Source organism: Chrysemys picta, chromosome 4, assembly GCF_011386835.1.
Source record: "Chrysemys picta bellii isolate R12L10 chromosome 4, ASM1138683v2, whole genome shotgun sequence".
Classification (NCBI taxonomy): Eukaryota; Metazoa; Chordata; order Testudines; family Emydidae; genus Chrysemys; species Chrysemys picta.
In genome coordinates, this window is record NC_088794.1 from 46,386,531 (window position 1) to 46,406,296 (window position 19,766).

The following is a 19,766-nucleotide window of genomic DNA, read 5'->3' on the forward strand; positions in this document are numbered from 1 at the left end:
GTGCTTCTCCCATGTATTTTACACACCAAAAGGCAGGATATATAGGTGCCATCCTTGGAAAATATTGCCTACAGAACTGACAAGTGCATTGCTTTTATATTTATGTTACTGAAACTTTTACAAATACAGAGCCCAATGCTGTTCCCAACAGCACCAACAGGAGCTTTGACACAGACCTCGGCAAGAACAGGATCAGACACACATGTATTGCAGTATGTCTATCAGCCAATGTCTCTATTAACGAAGGGCCAAATTATGCCTACCCTGCTTGGGTGCATTAGGAGGGGAGATGGGGCTCAGTGCAGAAAGCCCCTTTCCTCTATAGTATTCCTGTGTAGGAGGCACCCATTTACAAGCCCAGCAACAGATAGTGAAATTCACCCTTGTCCAGAGATCCAGCAAACGGCCTATGCACCAATTAAATTTCACTGAAGTTCTCAAAAGAGAGCTAAGCTGCTCTAAAGTATGCTGGATCCATGTCGGCATAGAATCGGCCCAAGAAAAAAATACCACAATCCCACTCCCCCTTTGCAGTTCTAAATCTATTACTATATGACGAACGTGGGTGAAAGGACTGAAATGGAGGCTGACAACCTGGGCCTCCCAAGTTCTAGTCATGGCACTGCATTAGCTTGTTGTGTGGCCACGGGCAAATCACTTAACTCCTCTACTGCAATTTTCCTGATTCTGAAATGGGTGACAACCCTCACAGGGGTGCTGAGAATTGATTGATTAATGTTTGCACAGCACCTAGGAAGTGAAAAGGGCTGTGAAAGAATTAGGCATGTTAGAAATACCACGAGAATAGCCTTCTTTGTGGTGGTGTCGTACTTCTGCTTTTGGTTGAAACTGAAACCAGGTGCCAATGAAGGGGGGAAATGTTTTGTGATCCTCTTGAAATATTTGGGTTCTCTTTCATTCAGACAAAGGTTTCTGACAATTCTTGTTGTATTTGACCTTGTTAGCTTTCCAACTCTCAGAGTTCTGGGAACAGCTTTCCTTTTGGCCCGCAAAAGACGTGCTCACAACTATGCACTGCAATGTTGACTGACAATTGAATTTTGTGCTTGGAAAGAGCTCAAGTTGATGTACTTACCAGTAATCTTCTGCAATAACCAAACCTTCTGCTGCCATCTTCCCCAGTCAGCATGAAAGAGAAGGTCTCACTGTAATAAAGATTGTCCCAGATTTTATTGTTACGGTGGCAGGATTGTAGTGAGTTCCTAGGAAGAGGTGTTAATCTACCCTTTGAATACAGATTTTAGTTTTGCCTTCTTTTCAATTGGTGGATAGATTATGACAAAGTGCCTTGAGATGCTGCCACGATAGATAAATATTTCAAAATGGACACAGCATCAACAGATAGCTGCTGTTTTTTCAAACTAGTCATTCTGGAGGGTTTTTTTGTGCTATGCAGGTGGTAGGATTTCTAACACATTGTTCCCTTTTGAACCCTAAGTATATAGGAGAGGTTTGCAGAACCAAGGCTAGCTTCTCACCTACAGCCAGAGAGCACCCACCACAAGACATGGGGGAATGCTAAGCTCACCTTCACACTCCTTGATCCTGGGGTTACCGTGTGCACCAAGTATGGTTGCTCTGACTTATGCTGGTTTCAAATGGTCCCAAGGATCTGAAACCAGATCCGGGAATCCATGCACTGTAGAGATATCCTGACCACATCCTCTTTCCTCTGGCATCCAGGATGCTGGCAGCCAAGACGAGGAGTGGAACTGAGCCTCTACACCAGCCCTAGATCACCAGAAGATCTCCGTTGCATTGGGGCAACCCTCCATGGTTGAAACATGTCAGAACTATGGCTGGATTCTAGCAGCAGTGGAGCACAAACATGTCCACACAGCACTTGAGGACCTGGCCATTCCACTACAAAAGCATATAGCATCTGATTCTTATTTACACAAAGGCTCCTTTAGACTGCACTGGCAGTGTAAATGAGAATGGGGACAGTGTTTTAGCCCATATCTGACCATTTAAGCTTTTTCCTCCCTCATTCAAAGTGCTTTGCTCTGGCTTCATAAAGCACAACAAGAACCCTAGTAATTTTCTTACCCTGGATACACATATCCCTGTCTGAACTGGGAATAACACAATTCTACTTACCCACTTCCTGGAGCAAGTAAAATATACTGAGGTCTAATCCTCCTTCAGTGGTTCTAATATCTCATCATTTGTATACTTCCGAGCACTGAGTAACATAGCCACGCTATAGCCAACACATTACTGTTACTATACCCTTATGTGGCATGAGCCATGCAAGCCAATGAAATGTTACATACTTGCTTGTTGGCTGGGGTAATTCACTTAGGTTGTGCCGCCACAAGGCTAATGTGGTGTGACATCACAATCAAAAAGCACATATAAGACATACTGTACAGAATCTCCTATTTTACTGACATACATGTAATTCCACACATATTAAAAATTCATCCAAAATAGGATATGGTTCATCTCTGTCCATCCATCTGCAAACCTGTGAAGCAGAAAAATAAGATGGACACATTTTGAAGGTTTCTGTTGTGAGAAAAGGAGAAGGTGTGCTTGGTTCTCCATTGACTTGCCTCTCATGTAGCCATTTACCTCTGTGCAATCAGCATGGTAGGACCAGAGCCCCAGCGGATGTATATTGGTGTAGCTCCGCAGAAACACATGGAGCTATGTCAACTCCAGCCAGCTAAGGATCTGGCCCACAGAGTTTTACATCCATCTGGCACTCACTTTTTCCAGGGGTAAATGATTACACGTGGTGCCAGGCAGAGGAGAATCAGCTTCTGTCTTTCAGCTTTTTCACAGATCTATTTCTGCATTTGGACTTGGCATTGCGATAAACCTTCCAACTGCTTCCCCCCAACAACACAGGTTTGTGGATCAGGCAAAACAAGGAGGAAAAATATTATGGAACTTAAACAAAAATTAAATACAGCTTCCTGAACGTGAAATGTCCAAGTCTCAAACTGCTACTTCCTTACGTGGGCAAGGGCATTTCTGTCACTCTGACAGTACACACCAACAACACTGAGCAAGAGACGCATACAGGAGGGTTTACCTGTTGTATTCTGATACTGGGATCCAGTCCTTGGCATCAGGAAAGCAGAACTGTGGGATGGCTTTGAGACGCTCCTCTGCTTCACGCACCTGCTTGGTGGGCCTTTCAAGCTGTGGTGGATGAAATCAGATTCACTTGATTCCAGCTTGAGCAAGTCAGTCATTTGTAATGAACAGTCTCAAAATAGGTTTCCTAATTAGCCCCTTAGGGCAAGGACCATCCTGTTCTATTTTTGTACAGTGTCTAACAGAACGGGGCCATCATCCATGATGGGGGATATAGGAGCTACCACAGTAAAACTAATAATAATGGCTAACATTTTAAAAAATTCATCTGAAACAACTTTGCCCCAAGGTCATCTGATGTCCTTGTGAAACCAGTGCATCTCAGCACTTCAAAATGCAAACCTACCTCAAACTCAGCATCCGCTGTTAGGGTGTGATCTAAAACCCACTGAGGTCATTAAAAGTCTATCCACTAACATCAATGGACTTTGGATCAGACCCTAATACTGTGCAGCCAGACTGGTTAAAATGTCTATGAAATATTTGGAAACTGAATTAAAACTCAGCAACTAAGTGCTCACAATTAGGCCAAACTCTTCAGTGCTGGGAAAGGATATGCTGTAGAATAAGAAAAACCATTTCTGAAAGAGCTCAGCCTCTTTCTCCCCACTCTCAACGTGAGAAGCATTTTAGAACAGAAAGCTCTGGGTAAATTCAGAGATCAGGTCTATTGACCCAGCTTAAAAGCAGATTCCTATTACTTGCTCCTTTTATTGATCTTAGCCATTGAAAATAGGTAACCACAAACAAGGTAGGTTGTTGCTTTACCTTGGGAAATTGATATGTCACTTCTGGGAGATAAGTATTTTTAGAAGGTTTCTTTTTCAGAGAGACTACCACAAAATACTCAAATAGCTCACGCTCCTGCCATTCAATCAGTTCCAATTCCAGGGTACGGTAACTAGGAGCCCTCTTCAGCATTGACTGGATGTGGACGAGACGCTGGGTATGAGCTAGCATTTACAAAGAAAGAAAGATTGTTACCTGGAACTGATATGTAAGCCACAGACATTCACAAAGGACTTGATGTTTGTCAAGATCTTAGTGCAAAACATGTTCCCCTTTAAAAGTAGACATTCATGCTGTGCTCTCTCTTATTAATTCCACCCATAAATCAAAGCCTTCTGCCAGAATTGAAATGATGTAACACTAAGCTAGTGGAATCATTTGCAGTTCATAGAACTTCAACCCTGCCAAAGTTTGGTTTGTTCTACACATATAGGGCTAAATTGTGCTCTTGTGTATATGCCTGCAACTGCACTGAAGTCAACGGGCTTGGTGAGGGTAACAGATCAGACCCAGACTTGGGCTACATCAGGAAAGGCCAGTAACACAGCCTGTCAATCTTTAATGACCACAGCTTGATGCTACAACCCTCAGAGTATTTGCAACATTTTCTGTACTTTTTATCCCACTGCTGCTGATTATCCTCGAGGAATTTAACGTGAACCAAATTATGCGTCTGCTGACCTGTAGGGAGTGGCGTGTTGGGCACCTAGTGGTGCTGAAGAAACACACCACGGCTCTCTAATATGTAAGGCACAAGGCAGCAAGCTCCTGGGGGCCAAAGGCATTTAGAAAAGGGGTAGCTTGAGTTCCCCACAGGGCTGCCCTTCTGACACCAGGTAATGTGCAGGGCAGGGATGAAGTCATGGCCACACCCAGCTCTGATCCTAACATGCTTCCATTAGCATGTTAGCAGCAGCCCCCAAATTGCTTGGGCAATGCAAACAGCCATACTACAGCCTCCTGTGCACAGACACTAAGTGGGAAGGGCTCTCTGCATCCTCACGCTCACCTCTCCACCCCAGGATCCCTGCACACGGGCGACCTAATTTGGCCCTACGTGTGCAAAAAGACATGGCTATGTCCAGTCTCCTCCACCTGCCTCCATGACCCCATAACCCAGTCTTCGCAGCAGGCAGAACTGCCTTCATGGTGATGAGTTATTAAGATGGACCCATCAGACTGATGATCCCCCACAACAATGAGGGGAGAAGCTCCCAACTCCCCCATGAGGCACCAATGCTCCCTCAAGTAACGAAGGAGCCCAGTCCCGACATTCCTGTCTCTCCTCCAGCCACAGCTTGGGGTGCAAGTAAGTCCAGTGGTTTCTGCTGCAGAGAGGCATCAGACTGTTCAGGGCAGCAATAGCTCACTGACAGCTGCCCAAAGAACAGGAGCGGTTCTCTCCCCACACCATTCACTCCCATGTACAGTCTATTTCCATGGGACTAATGCGCCTCTTACTGCCACGGGAACTGGGCCAGGACTCAGCCTGACATAACTCAGAGAGTGGGGATGGTTCCACAAGCTATTTACTATCCAGAGACACTTCTTCTTCAATTAGAAAGATATAATACAGGCACATTATGAAATGTGTCCCATGCTCTGTACTGCCAGTGTGACTGATAAGGTTTAACATGCTGTTTCCATTTTACACAGAGGCTTCTAGGCATGCAGGCAGGTTACAGTGCATCCAAACTTCGGGCTAAAATTAAACAGGATGACAGGGAAATATCTGGCTTTGACCACACAGCACATGGTCACATCACCAGCACCTGGAATTGAAAGCTCTTTTCTCAGAGAACCCTACCAGCCACCAGCCTGCTCAGTTCTCCCAAAGACAGCGGGACACTGATAGCACCTAAGACAGCTCCAGCTCCATTACAGAGGCACACACAAAACTGTATTCCACTCCCCAGCTCAGAGCCACAATTCTGCACTACTGTTTTCTTTTCCCCTAATTAATAATGTGGGGTATTTTAAATCAATAAAAAGAAAATCAATAGAAACAATTGCTGGTGCAGAGGAAGAACCCTGCTGCTTTCCTTCCTTTTTATAGTTTGGTCTGAATTTCAGTACTCCTGAAAATGAGGGAGTAATTCCTCAGGCTTGAGCCAAGTGTACTGCATGTAGATGCTACGCTAGTCTCCCTGATGCACACCTTATAGTAGTTTTTACTATCTGGAGTCTGCAGACATATATCTGTGCACACACAGACAAGTGCATCTTAGAAGGAAAGTGCCAACATATCAGGCATTACCAAAGCAGGTTCCTCATTATGTTTCATGGCTTTTCCTTCCCCTAAAATCAATTAGACCCGCACAGTTCACCATGCACCTGATTTCCAATATTTACATCATGTTCATGATCCTGCATTTCCAATGTGAATGGAGTCAGGAGGTAGTGATGAGTAGTAGGTTTCAAAGAGGAAATCAAATTTCATGCCCTCTCATGGAGAGGAACATCATGCAATAAAAGGAGCATTTATTTTGATGGGGACTGCAAGTGTGACTGACTGGAAGCTAACGCGGACTGACCCCTCACCTTTAAACCTGTCATCTGAGTCACTTTCACTCTCACTGTTTTCATCTGCAAAAGAGATAAAGAGGTGTCTGTTAAAGGCAAAACAACTTTTTTAGAGGTTTATTTTTTGGCTAAGGTGCAATGCTTGGCCCTGCGATCAGCGCATCCTATGCTGGAGTTTCAAACTGCACAGAATCAGTGGTTCCAAGGATCTCTTTGTGGAGACTGGTAATTGGAATAGGATTATTCTTATGCTTGAGATTCAGGGCAGAGCCTAGCTGAAAGCACAAAGGTTTAGACCCCTTTACAGCAAAGCCTGTTTCACTGAATCCCCCCCTTGTGTAAAACTACACGGTTGGATGCATCATTTTGAAAAATGATTTGAGCGCTTCCACTTGTTCTCAGCTTTTTGAAAGGAGGTTGCATGGCATCAAGGAACTCTAGGGTGGCTCTTGTGGGCTTCATTAGTGCAAGACCTCAAACTGGCAGGACATGGAGCATAGTACGTGACAAACATGTGAAATGTGACCTGATCTGAGAGGGAGTTTTGAACCATGTTCATGTGAAAATTCCACAATGCTCAAACGACACACATGCACATTCACACATCTGCATGTGCGCACATACACTTACACAGATCCTCAGAATGGAAAAATTTCTGAACTCCTTCTCTTAACAAATATAAACAAGATTTGCTAACTGGGCCAGTGTTTTTGCAGGCGTAATCTTGAGCACACAGTGAATTAAGTCCACAATTTTGCACCAGGAAAAAGCATGAATGAATTGCAGGAACAAGACTGTGAATTTTGTATAACATCTAAAAATGCAAAATCCTGTAGAAGTTAATTAAGGGCTAATGGGCTAGACCGGGGTAGGCAACCTATGGCATGGGTGCCGAAGGCGGCATGCGAGCTGATTTTCAGTGGCACTCACACTGCCCAGGTCCTGGCCATCAGTCTAGGGGGCTCTGCATTTTAATTTAATTTTAAATGAAGCTTCTTAAACATTTTAAAAACCTTATTTACTTTACAGACAACAGTTTCATTATATATTATAGACTTATAGAAAGAGACCTTCTAAAAACGTTAAAATGTATTACGGGCATGCGGAACCTTAAATTAGAGTGAATAAACGAATAAACACACTACTTCTGAAAGGTTGCGGACCTCTGAGCTAGAGTGAGCAGTTTAGCCACGGGTTGGTGTTGGTGGGATGGACCTTGGTGTGGGATCTGAGCCCCAGTTAGTTTTAAGCCACCCAATTTTTCCCTTTTCAGGACACAGAACTTCCACTGTAGTCATTGGGACATTGCAAACAGAGCAAGTGTAGGATATCACAGAAAAATATACACTGTGGATCAAAGAGGGGAATATCTGCAGAAGGCTGGATAACAATTCCTATCATAAAAAGCAACAAAGAGTCCTGTGGCACCTTATAGACTAACAGATGTATTGGAGCATAAGCTTTCGTGGGTGAATACCCACTTCCTCAGCATCTGACGAAGTGGGTATTCACCCACAAAAGCTTATGCTCCAATACATCCGTTAGTCTATAAGGTGCCACAGGACTCTTTGTTGCTTTTTACAGATCCAGACTAACACGGCTACCCCTCTGATACTCAATTCCTATCATATTCACATGGATAAAGTACTGTATTGTCTCATTAGACCAAGAGATTTGTGTTATACCTCGCAGTGATGCTGTCTCAATATTGGACACCGAAAGCTTCTTCAATCTTTTTTTCCCTCTTTTTGCACTATAGATAGAATTGATCCTTTGTACAAGCTGCAAAAAAGAAACCAGGAGGGTTACACATTAGAATACACTGTCACAAGATGACAAATAAACAGCAAGTGTAAACATTTTTCTCTTTAGAAATCTTTTATGTATCTTCATTTATTTCCTTCTGACCCGCCACATAATCTGGCCACTACTGGCATGACAGCTTTGTCCTCTGCCATCTGGAACTGCCTTCCTGTCTCTCTCCTCCTCAATGATTCTCCATCTTATTTCCAATCTCAGCTGAAAACATACCTTTTCTCCTTTATCTAGGGGTAAAGCCCCTTCCTGAATCAGGGACATAATTTGCTCCACTAAGGCCTATGTAATTTGATTCCGATTCTGTGAAATATTTTGCTATACAGGGCCAGATCCTTAGCTAGTGTAAATCAGCATAGTTCCATTGACTTTAGTGCCTAATTACACCAGCTGAGGATATGGCCCATAGGGTTTTGCCAAAAAGTTGTGTTGTGTTGTGTTTATTGACCTTCAGCGGTGCTATAACTACCTTCTCCAGTCTTACCCTCACCTGTAAAAGCTTTTCAATGTCAGGTTCCAAATTCCCACTGCTAATCAAAGCAGAATTTAACCCTTGGTAAAGCATACTTAAGACTTCTTCGTTAGCAGGGCTAACCTTGACAAGAACTGTTTGTTAGAATGTCAGTCTGTTCAAAATACAAGAGACACAGGCTGGCTGCAAAACATTCACTAGGTAGCTCAAACCACTCAGCAAAATGGTTCCCACTTACCATCAAACTCTCTCTAGAACACTCCCACACCAGCATCTATTTCCTGGACACCACAATCAGCAATGGAACTCTACAGACAACTCTATACAAGAAACCCAGAGATCACCAAACCTACCTTCACAGATCCCATAATCTCCCCAAACACACCAAGAAATTGGTTACCTACAGCCAAGCGACAGATGGACAGAAACGACAGAACATGCTCTGAGGAGAAAGTCAGGGATATATACTTTAACACACTTAAAACCACCTTCACCAAACAAGGACACTCCACCAGAGAAGGAGATCATAATAGATAATACTAAGTCCTGCCCTGTGTGCAAGGGACTGGACTAGATGACCTCTTGAGGTCCCTTCCAGCCCTACGAGTCTATGATTCTATCATAGAATGGGCCATCTGCTTCAATACAGAATTAAAACCTTTTGACCACATGCCCCTTGTTGTTACATATTATACCACACTGGAATTCATATGGAGTATCATTAGACAATTACAGCCCATACTCAATGGGGACCACATCCTGAAATAACTCTTTCCCAAACCCCCATCTCCTGGCCATCAAACAACCCCCCAACCTCACAAAGCTCATCATTACAAGCAAGCTCCCAACACACCAACTTGAAGCAGCACCAGACCCCACAAGAACAACAGATGCCAAACCTGTAGGCATACCTCCATTGCTACAATGATCAAATATCCCCCACAACACACAATTCAAGACTGATGGGTCCTACATGTGCCTATCACAACATGTGGTGTGCTCCATCCAGTGCACTAAATGGCCCAGTAAACAACTATGTGGGTGAATCCAAACAGTCACTGAATGAACTCACATAGGAAAATGATGAATGACAAAAACACCATATCACCTGTAGGCTAACACTTTTCATAAAGCGATCACTCCATATCTGACCTCTCAGTCCTCATCCTTAAAGGAAATGTCCATAATACCCTCAAAAGATGAGCCTGGGAGCTTAAATTCATAACTTTGCTAGACACTAAAAATCATGTACTTAATAAAGACACTGGAATTATGGCTTATTACAACAATCTGAAACCCACTAAGCCCCGTTTTTTGTCCTATGACTGCAGAGATATTCTGAGTACCTTTCTCAGACCTGAAGAAGTGCTCTGTGTAAGCTCAAAAGCTTGTCTCACCAACAGAAGCTGGTACAATAAAAGATATTACCTCATCCACCTTGTCTCCCCAGTTCCTTTGATACAGAAGTTATAATTAATAATTAGCACTTAAACAGTACTTTAATTGCTTAATGTCTGTAAAACTCTTTGAAATCTTCACAATACCCCGTGAGTCAATATAAGTTGCATTTGGATTGCAGAATCTCAACATGATTGACAAAGGTAGGTATTATCCCCATATTACAGGAAAGGAAATGGAGACATAGTGAGATTAAGCAATTTGCTCAACGCCTCATAGAAAGTCAGTAACAGAGCACAGACTGGAGCTCAGGAGTCACTAACTCCTATACTCAATCTGCTAGAGAGATCATGCTGTTCTACTTTGTTATGAATACTATAAGAAAGATTTGTACCCAGTGTTGATGTCAAATTTTATTTTCATCATTGTTCAGATTCTGATCTCAGCAACTCTGATGTGGTGACACTACCAATCTCATTTATACAGGTGTAAATGTGAGCAGAATTAGGCCCAGAATCAATTGTTTCTAGGCAAGACATTACTTGTTGTCTAACAAACAGGTATTTAGTGCTTTCCCTTTACTGCTGCTCACTAACCTATGTACAATTTGTGCTTGTAAGGATGAACTGAAATCCACTTGGAGCTGCTCTGCTTGCGGTCTCATTCCTGGTTTTACTGGCCTAGAAGCTGTACAACTACAAACAGCATGAGAGTAATGAAATCTTGATTGGCCGAAGCCACTCCAGGAAATCTCACCTAAATACAAGACAGACATCCCAGGGAGGCAGTTCAACAAGTCTACTGATGCCAGCAATGAGTGGGCATGCTGTCGTTACCCACTCCCCTTCACCACTTTACACAGCACCTTCCAGTCTAAAGGCAGTTCCAGGGACTTTCTCCTCAGGAGTTAAATACTGGGAGCGCAGTGCCTAGTGGACTGATCCAAAGCCCACAGAAGTCAACAGAAAGATTCCCATTGACTTCAGCGGGCCCAAGCACTGCATGTACAAAGGCAGCAGCTGTCCTGCACAGAGCTATAGCTGCCCCACAACTCTGGATATTAGAAGCTGTTTTACTGAGAGAGTGGGGATCAGAACTCCTGCAGTTTTCCCTCAGTCTATTCAAGGGTTCTTTAGCTTCTACCTCTAAGGCCAAAGCAATGGAGGCCAGCATGGGGAACTTCAGCTTAATGACTCCTCTGAGCAGTGATGCCTCTAACAGCAGTGTCAACACTGAATCTGAGCAAAAGGCCTGATGCGGGACCTGAACGCGCATATTCTCTCCCTAAATGGAGCCTGAGTCCGTAGCTCTACTGGTTCAGACTCTATTTAATTAGCACAGGGGTTGCGAGGGGAGGGCAAGAGAGGAGTTAGACCATTCCAAGGTACTATGTTAATATGAAATTCCTTAAATTGACTAATTTCTAAAAATTCAAATTCCTGACCAAGCACCCTTTAAACAGGACGCTGTATTCTGAGTTCTTGTTAATTCCTGAATCATGAAGCTTTAAAAAAAAAAAAAAAAAAAGAAAGAAAGAAAAAAAAAGAACAAAAGAAAATCAAGGAAAAAGAAAAAATTGCAAAAGCTAAGACTTCGTTCTGCCTGCTCCTTTGCTGATATTTAGAAAGGACTATTGGCCACAAGAGGAGATCAACAGCACCAAACACATTTGGGCCCCGCTCATCTTTTCCCTTCCCCTTCCTCTCTGTGCACATGCCTTCGGTTTTAGTTTTGCTGTTGGTAGCGAAGACCCTTTTACAACGCCTGGGGAAGAGCATGGATGTGAACTCCCCATAGAGCAGCGTATCAGAGTGATGTCACCATGCTGGGTGGCAGATTCTCAGTTACATTAAGGCCCAGTGAGGTAGCTCTGAGAATCAATGCAATTGACCACCAAGAGCACAGTGAAACTGACTTCACACAAAGCACTGTCAAGTAAGCAGAGGAACAAATAATTTCTCGCTGATCAATTTTAGTCAGTTCAGGTCACCTTGGGTGGTACTTGTTATAATAGGAGGTACACAACTTTCAGATGGAAATGTGATTTCCCAGTTATGATTTTCAAGTCCCTTTCACTAGAGAAACAAAAAGGAGGAAAGAGAGGTACAAAATTAAAGGGACAAATTCTGCAGCTTTTACTCATGTTGTGTAGTCCCTTACTCCACAAGTAGTCTCTAGTATTGCCAAACCCACCTCTTCAAAAATCCTATGACAGACCACCCTAAAACCATGAGACTGACTTAAAAATCATGACATTTAAAAAAAGATAGTTGTTTATTTATTTATTTTTGCCTTTTAGTTTCTGTGTCTTTGGGAGTCACATTTTCAAGCTTTTCTCCACCAGGGCTAGAAACTAATTTTTTCTTTTAATGGAAGTTGAGGTTCTCCCATAATCACACGATGCCAGGAGCTGAGGCTTTAAGAAAACATCAACTATTGTGAGACTTGCAGTACAATTGTGAGAGTTGGCAACAATGGTAATTTTCAAGATGACACTATCCCTTTAAATCAGAGAAACAAATGGAAGAAAGAGGCACAAAATTAAAGGTCCAAATTTTGCCGCTTTTACTTACATTGAGTAGTAACTTACTCCAGGAGTAGTGCCACTGAAGTCCCATTGAGTACCATCTTACTCCTGCAGTAAGGTATTATACTCAATGTGAGTAAGAGTATCATAATCTGGTCCTGAGATAATTATTTAAGGGCATATAATCAGTTGTCTTCATTTTAGTTTGCTTCATATAAAACATATAAAAATGTTCCTCTTCTGTCCACACAATATTTATAGCTACATCCTTTAAAAAACACTCCTTTATAGAACAGGAAAGAGTGAAATGTACAATAAAAACTAGCATTGTTCACAGGCTAAAAATAAACATGTTGGCTATTCTCTCCTCCTTGACACTATTGTACCAGACAATTATTTCATTTCCCACTTGACATATGAAACTTTTTATTTGGTTGAAAGAGTTCAAATTTAATTCATTTTTATTTTGTATCTGTAATGACAAGTGAGTCAATGACAAGTGAGTCAAGCATAGGGCCCATGTTAGGTCAGTGGAGATTGCCTTGGGAACAGTTGTAATAAACAAAACAAAGAAGCAAAAAGCTTAAGCTGCGTACTGAACATTATAAATAGCGGCAGATCAACAGTTACAAGTTCAGACTCCTCGAGCGAGGTACAGTACAAGCTTTCAGAAAATCACGTGATTGTTTTAACAGTGGAAAAGCTGAATAAAACATCAAGCTAGGTCAGGCTGGCAAAAGGGTGTTTAATATTTTGGGCCATATTGAAGGCCCAGGCCCAGCTGGGAGCAATGCAGAGCCACCCCACCTCCACGGGAGGATCTCTCATCCCAGCTCCACTGCATGCAGCAAATGTGTGTAAACACTGAGGTCTCCCTCTGCTCCCCACAGTTCCTAGCTCTTCTGCTGGCTATTTCAAATCTGGACACATTTTTTTCTGTAGGGAAAGCAGACTTAATTGATGGATAAATGCTGTACAGACATACTGAGCAAGACCCTCCAGACTGGCTGAGCTGTGCACAGCATGAAACTGGTTACTGGAACAAGGGAAGATTTAAGCCATCTTTGTTGTCCCCAGATCCTGGGGCCAATCTGCACCTGCCCAGACACTCAACACATATCAGAGCAGTCTGCAGGCTGTTCTAACTTAAGATAGCAGGCCTATAGTTCCCAAGAGGCCATTCCAGCAGCTGAGATCACAGTGGGGCTGGGATGCCTCGATCATATCTCCTTTTCCTCAGGCACATCCCTTAGGCCCAGGGCATGAGGTGGGGTGGAATAGCAGCCACTACTGTGGCTGCACATCCTCAGAGCATTCCCCAGTGCAGAGGGAATCTTTAAGGGGCCAGTTAAGCCAACCAAAGGGCTGCTTCACACGGCCAGAGCAGGGCTGAGGATCTGTTCTTGTGACAACTCTCACACACTTGCCTTAGTGAAAGTGAAACCAAGGTTGGACCCTTGTGACTGATGCATAATTTGAACAATACTATAGTGGCCATTACCTTAGGGATCCTCCTAGCCCTGCGTGTGGTCAGCAGCTCACTTGTGGTGCTCAGACTGTCCTCATTCAGACTGGAAGGGGAGGAGGGGATACCAAGCTGAGCCAGAAGCAGCATGTCATCATGGCTGTGTCGCTTGGGTAGTCGTGGTAAGCGATGGCTCTTCCTCTCGGACCAGTTCCCAATGCGCAGAGACTGGCTGCTGGGCTTTGAAGGCAGCTGCAAAAACATGAACAACTTGACATCCTATTTGTTGGAGAAGCACCTATCACAGACATGAAGCCATGGTGGCAAAGGCCCGCTGTGTTGAGGTCTGTTCTATCTCCCTCCAAAGTCAATGAAAAGAGACTCAACTGACTTCAAAGAGAGCTGGAAAAGGCTCTTTGTGAACATGTTATGGCAATACAAACATTTTTTGCCAGGCGAGCATCCTCTCTACAACAGGTACAATGGTTTTAAGCACAGAAGAGTCCAAATCAAAATGATCAGATCTGGATCGGCATCTAGGACCTGATCCAAAGTGCACTGAAGTCAACACAAAATCTTGCATTGACTCCTGTGGATTTTGAATCAGGGCCCTAAACGTCCACAAACATTGTGGGGTGCAGCTCAGACAATTTAATAAAGTGTGCATGTTAATATTGTACCCCAGTATAGAAGTATAGCTGACATCAGAGCACTGACACAGTGGGTCTGATTCTCCCTTCCCTTACACTCCTATAAATCAGAAGTAACTCCACTGATGTCAATGGTGTGTCACTGTTGTGGGGAAATCAGGCCTTCTGTATTTCTGTAACGTTGCCTTGCCCTATACAGTAAAGACTATCTCAATCATTTCAAGAACTTGAAACCTAGTTTTTCCTCCATCTCACGTTCATGAATCTTCTGAAAATCTCTTCAGAACATGAATCTGCTTAGTTGATCACTGTGGGAAGGCTGAGTCTCACTACATTGATTAAGCAACCTATGGGCATGAACAGTTCTAGGATTCTTAACAGTATTTTGTATTGTGTGGCAGCAATGTATTGTACTGCTGCCCTGAGGTTAACGCAGTGGACTGGGAGCCAAGGTTTCTGGGTTCTTTTTCCAGCCCAGCCACTGTTTAAATGTGGGCAAGCGCCACTTCCTTAATCTCTCCATGTCTCAGTTTACCTACCTGCATCAGGATAATTACTGTGCCTAATCAAGGTTTCTAGAGTGCTATCAGATGCTCAGATGAAAGATGCTATTATGTGATATTTATTAATCTTACTATTAACACTACTAGCTACTAACATGCTACAGTAAGAAGTCTACTTGCTCCAACAAACAGATTAACTAATTACAGCCCAAACCATCACTTTTGGGGTCTAGATTTACGGTCTCATATTCCTGCAGCAACCATTATTCTTTAAAGAACTCCAGGAGCTGCATATTCTATATGCTTAAGCATGTTTTTTTGCTGATAGGTATACATGGGATTTGTGTCACAGACACAATGACATCAATAAAACATTTTCTTTTTTAAATTTGAATCCTTCAAATATTAAAAAAACAAATTGGAAAGACGATCAAAACCACAGTGGGATTCAGGAGGACCGCAGACCAGCGTTTGAGGTCTCTGGTAACCACAAGTCCTCAAGCCAGAAAAATTATCAACAGTGTTCAACTTAGTGAAAGGAATTCAGCCGGGAGATGATTGTCCAAAGCTTGCTGACGTCCTGATCTCTTCCATATTGTTCATCATGATGCATGATTTTAAGGGAATACCAGCTATGCTGCTAGCACTGGAAAAACTGGGTGATGAACAGTAGCTAAAGTGACTGTTCGTCAGGAGACGGTGACTTCTCTACTTCGAATCACTGAAGAATCCTACAGGTTCATGGATGAGCTACAGTAGCCACCTACTTGCTTTATATCTAGGCAAAATGACACCATAGCTATGACACGATTTAATTCAAATTTCTGGTCCTACATCAGAAAGAAGTTATCAGTGGATGGACAGTCTTGTGCCTATGACTAGGTTAGGACTCTGGGGATCTGAGTTCAATTACTGGTTTTGCAACTAAAGACTCCCTGTGTGACCTTGGGCAAGTCACTTAATCAATCTGTGCCTCACCTTCCCACCTGTAAAACAGGGAGATAATCCTTCCTTTCTCCCACCCTTTGTTTGTTTTGTCTATTTAGGCTGCACACTCCTGAGGGCAAGGACTGTGTCTTACTATGTATCTGTTCCAGTGCCAAGCACAGTAGGGGGCAGGGATAGCTCAGTGGTTTGAGCATTGGCTTGCTAAATCCAGGGTTGTGAGCTCAATCCTTGAGGGGGCCATTTAGGGATCTGGGGCACGCACGCACACACACACATAAAAAGTTGGAGATTGGTCCTGCTTTGAGCAGGGGGTTGGACTAGATGACCTCCTGAGGTCCCTTCCAACCCTGATATTCTATGATTCATTTGGGGCCTTGAGATGCTACCATAATACAAGTAAATCATCATCTGTGGTAACTCTTTCATCTCTGTTGCAGCTACAATTTTTTTCTCCTCTGCCTTCTTACTCATTCAACATCTGTCATTGCCTTTTCAGTGACCCTTTGCTGGCCTTATTTAGTCCTCCTTTTTTGCCAGTGTTCCTGTTTTATAATTGAAGCATCATGTGAACTGTAAATGCTGGCACTATGAAAGTTTTATGGACCATGGTGCCAAAAAGATCCCAAAAATTTAATTTAGTGATGAAATAGTCCCAGTTTGGTTCGAGGCCATTTCACAAGATGGAAATGTGGCTTTATGTGACCTTTTCATGAAACCGATGTGAATGTCTGCTTGATTCAATGAAAAAATACATCTTGACCAAAATGAAATTTTGAATGTCAAAGTAATACATGCATATTATTTTAACATTATATATACATATACACCTCTACCCCAATATAACACGGCTCGATAGAACACAAATTCAGATATAACATGGTAAAGCAGCGCTCCGAGGGGGGGGCAGTGGGGCTGCACGCTCTGGTGGATCAAAGTAAGTTCGATATAACGCGGTAAGATTTTTTGGCTCCTGAGGACAGCATTATATCAGGGTAGAGGTGTATTTTAAAATCTACATTTGTGCTTGAGACTAGGACCATTTTTGAGTGAAAATTCTCCTATATTGAACAAAAACCCAACATAATTTCACAATTTTCACATAAAATTGGACTACTCTCGGAAATTCTCCACAAAATGCAGACCTCTCCGACTTCCAGGCCTTTGCACTGTGCTGTGAACAGTTCACACAGTTCTAGCCAAGTCAGGTCCAGAATATAGGCATTCACGCTTTTCCTTTTTCTTAATTTTGTGCTTTTGGGGGGAAAGGTATGATACTTTGTCTTTCTCCCTCTTCATTATGCATTTAATATTGTGTTTTTGTTTTTTTTTCAAAATTTGGTAAAAAAAACTGTTTTACAATACAACATAAATTACCTCACTGCTCAATGAGCCCCACATAACAACACTTGCACAAGATGAAAAAGTGTTTCTTCTTTGTTCCGTCCTTTCTAAAAGGCCAGTGGAGAATTTTGAATGGATGTAGGGAAAGGCTCAGTAATCACAAGGGTTTACGGCCTGATTCAGTTCCCATTAAAATCAGTGGAAATACTCTCATTGACTGCAACGGGTGCTGGATCAGAATTGGCATTTCTAAATATTAGCAATTAATATATTCAATAATATCAGAATTGTTCCAAGTAACAGTAAAGCTTTACCCTAAATTGATGCTGAAGAATATCTAGATTACGGCCATTAAAGTGTTTACAGCAACTATTTGAAGTGTTTGTCTAAACTGTTTTTCTTTATGCCCTTTCTCACTTGGATACAATTATTGTTCCTGCTATGCCCTGGTTGATTTTCTTGCAAAAGGTTAAAAATAACTTAAATCACAGTAAGAAATGAAGGCTTATACTCTAAGAAGTACTGAATTACCTGGGGAGGCGATGTGTACTTCCTGTCGTGCGGAGTCCACATCCTGTGCAAAGAATCTAGGGAATTCTCAGAGAGCTGCTGGGATTTTCGGCTTGCGTGACGGCCTTTTAGCTCCACATCCTCGTATGGATTTTCCTTGGGTGAATCTCCTTCTCATTTTTTTTTTTTTAAAGAAAGGAAAAACAGACAGGAATGTTTAAAAAAAAAATCATGTGAACCAAGTGAAAGAGTCATAGCAAAGCTCCTCAGCTTTCAGCATGAGTCATCCCTTTGACTGCAGCTGGAAGTATTTGGAGTAGATCTTGGCTATGATGTCGGCAGTCTTTTTTTTTTTAAATAAAATGCAAAGATTTCACAAGACTTGCTTCTGAGCATCCACAGCTGGGCAAATTTTATTGATGTCTAAAACCCAAGGCAGATATCTATTTTAAAACATATCGGTGGGTTTTACGCATCCACAGCAGCCTCTCACAGAGTGAAATGAATAGCACTGAAAAGTTCTCAACACACTACCATTAAACCACAGGTATTTCAACCTTTATTACTTACTGCCTTACCTCTGTGGTCTCTTGCCAGAGAAGGTGAAGAGGGAATAGCATCTAAACCCAACAATGCCAAAATAAACGTGTGAACGATGAGGCAGGGAGAAGAGTGCGGTTCACTATTTTTTCCCAGCACTCCTATTGCCTTCTCAAAGTCATCTCTAAAAATACTTCCTACTCCCCAATTAAATACTTCTTTCTCTTTTAATTTTGTCTAAATCAATATTCTCCATAAGTCATGAGGACACATCTGGCCAGTAACATGTAAAGAGGTCCAAATAATTAATTCATTAAACACGACTTATGGGGAAAGCATTATTCTAACCCTTAAAAGTAAAGATGGGCCAACATTTGTGAACTTTAGTGCGGACATCCAGATACAAATTTTGTGGTCTAGACTTATGGTCTGATAATAAAAGATAACGATTACTGTTTAAGGAGCTGTGGATATCCACCTTCTCAGTACACCCAGGATGAATACACTTCTCCCTGAGGGACCTGGATAAAATCATTTTAGTTATCATGTACTTCTGAAAATGGGCAATTTGAAACTTTTTTCAATAATTTATTTAGATCAGTATATCAGTGATGTAGCTTAGAACTTTGGGTTATCCCTGCTCAGAATCATTCCAGTCTCATGGTTATCAGAGGATCATTCCAAAATGGCGATAATCAAACTTCAAGACTGTCTCAAACTCTCAAAATTCAGTGTTAGATGTTCATAACCTTAAACCTTTGAACTGATTTTCTTCAAACTGGGTTTGATTGGTAGACCTCACTGAGACTTAAAAATCAAACCTGATCTTTACACTGTATATATTGTAATGCAATACTACACGTAAGGGTGCATAAGAAATTCAGTTTGTATTATATTATACATTGTACTAATTGACAATGTACAGTATAATTATATAAAGTTATAACAATATATTAATAATTAATATAATAATATGTGCCGATAAAAGACTTTTCATCTACAAATTTTAAAGCATTTTACAAAACGTAAGCATCATTATCCCTATTTTACAAGGGGGAAACTGAGGCACAGAGAAATTAAGCGACAGCAAGTCTACAGCACAACCAGGATTACAACCCATGCCACCTGACTCCCAGTCCAATTGTCTAACCATTAT

The 19,766-nt window shown here is 42.2% G+C and overlaps 1 protein-coding gene across 35 annotated transcripts in view; it reads right to left on the bottom strand.

The window, feature by feature from the left end:
• Window positions 1-19,766, bottom strand: part of DENND2B (DENN domain containing 2B) — a 307,166-nt gene that overhangs the window by 65,217 nt on the left and 222,183 nt on the right. For 20 of the 35 annotated variants that reach the window (XM_065592192.1, XM_065592178.1, XM_065592180.1 and 17 more), the window contains 7 exons: window positions 18,092-18,240; window positions 14,155-14,370; window positions 8,127-8,223; window positions 6,460-6,504; window positions 3,898-4,082; window positions 3,065-3,174; window positions 1,097-1,166 (listed from right to left, as the gene is read on the bottom strand). In XM_065592192.1, the coding sequence (XP_065448264.1) occupies window positions 1,097-1,166; window positions 3,065-3,174; window positions 3,898-4,082; window positions 6,460-6,504; window positions 8,127-8,223; window positions 14,155-14,370; window positions 18,092-18,240 (872 nt within the window). Of the gene's footprint in view, window positions 1-1,096; window positions 1,167-3,064; window positions 3,175-3,897; window positions 4,083-6,459; window positions 6,505-8,126; window positions 8,224-14,154; window positions 14,371-18,091; window positions 18,244-19,766 lie in introns of all 35 variants that reach the window. The other 15 variants (XM_065592174.1, XM_065592173.1, XM_065592188.1 and 12 more) reach the window with 1 other exon arrangement.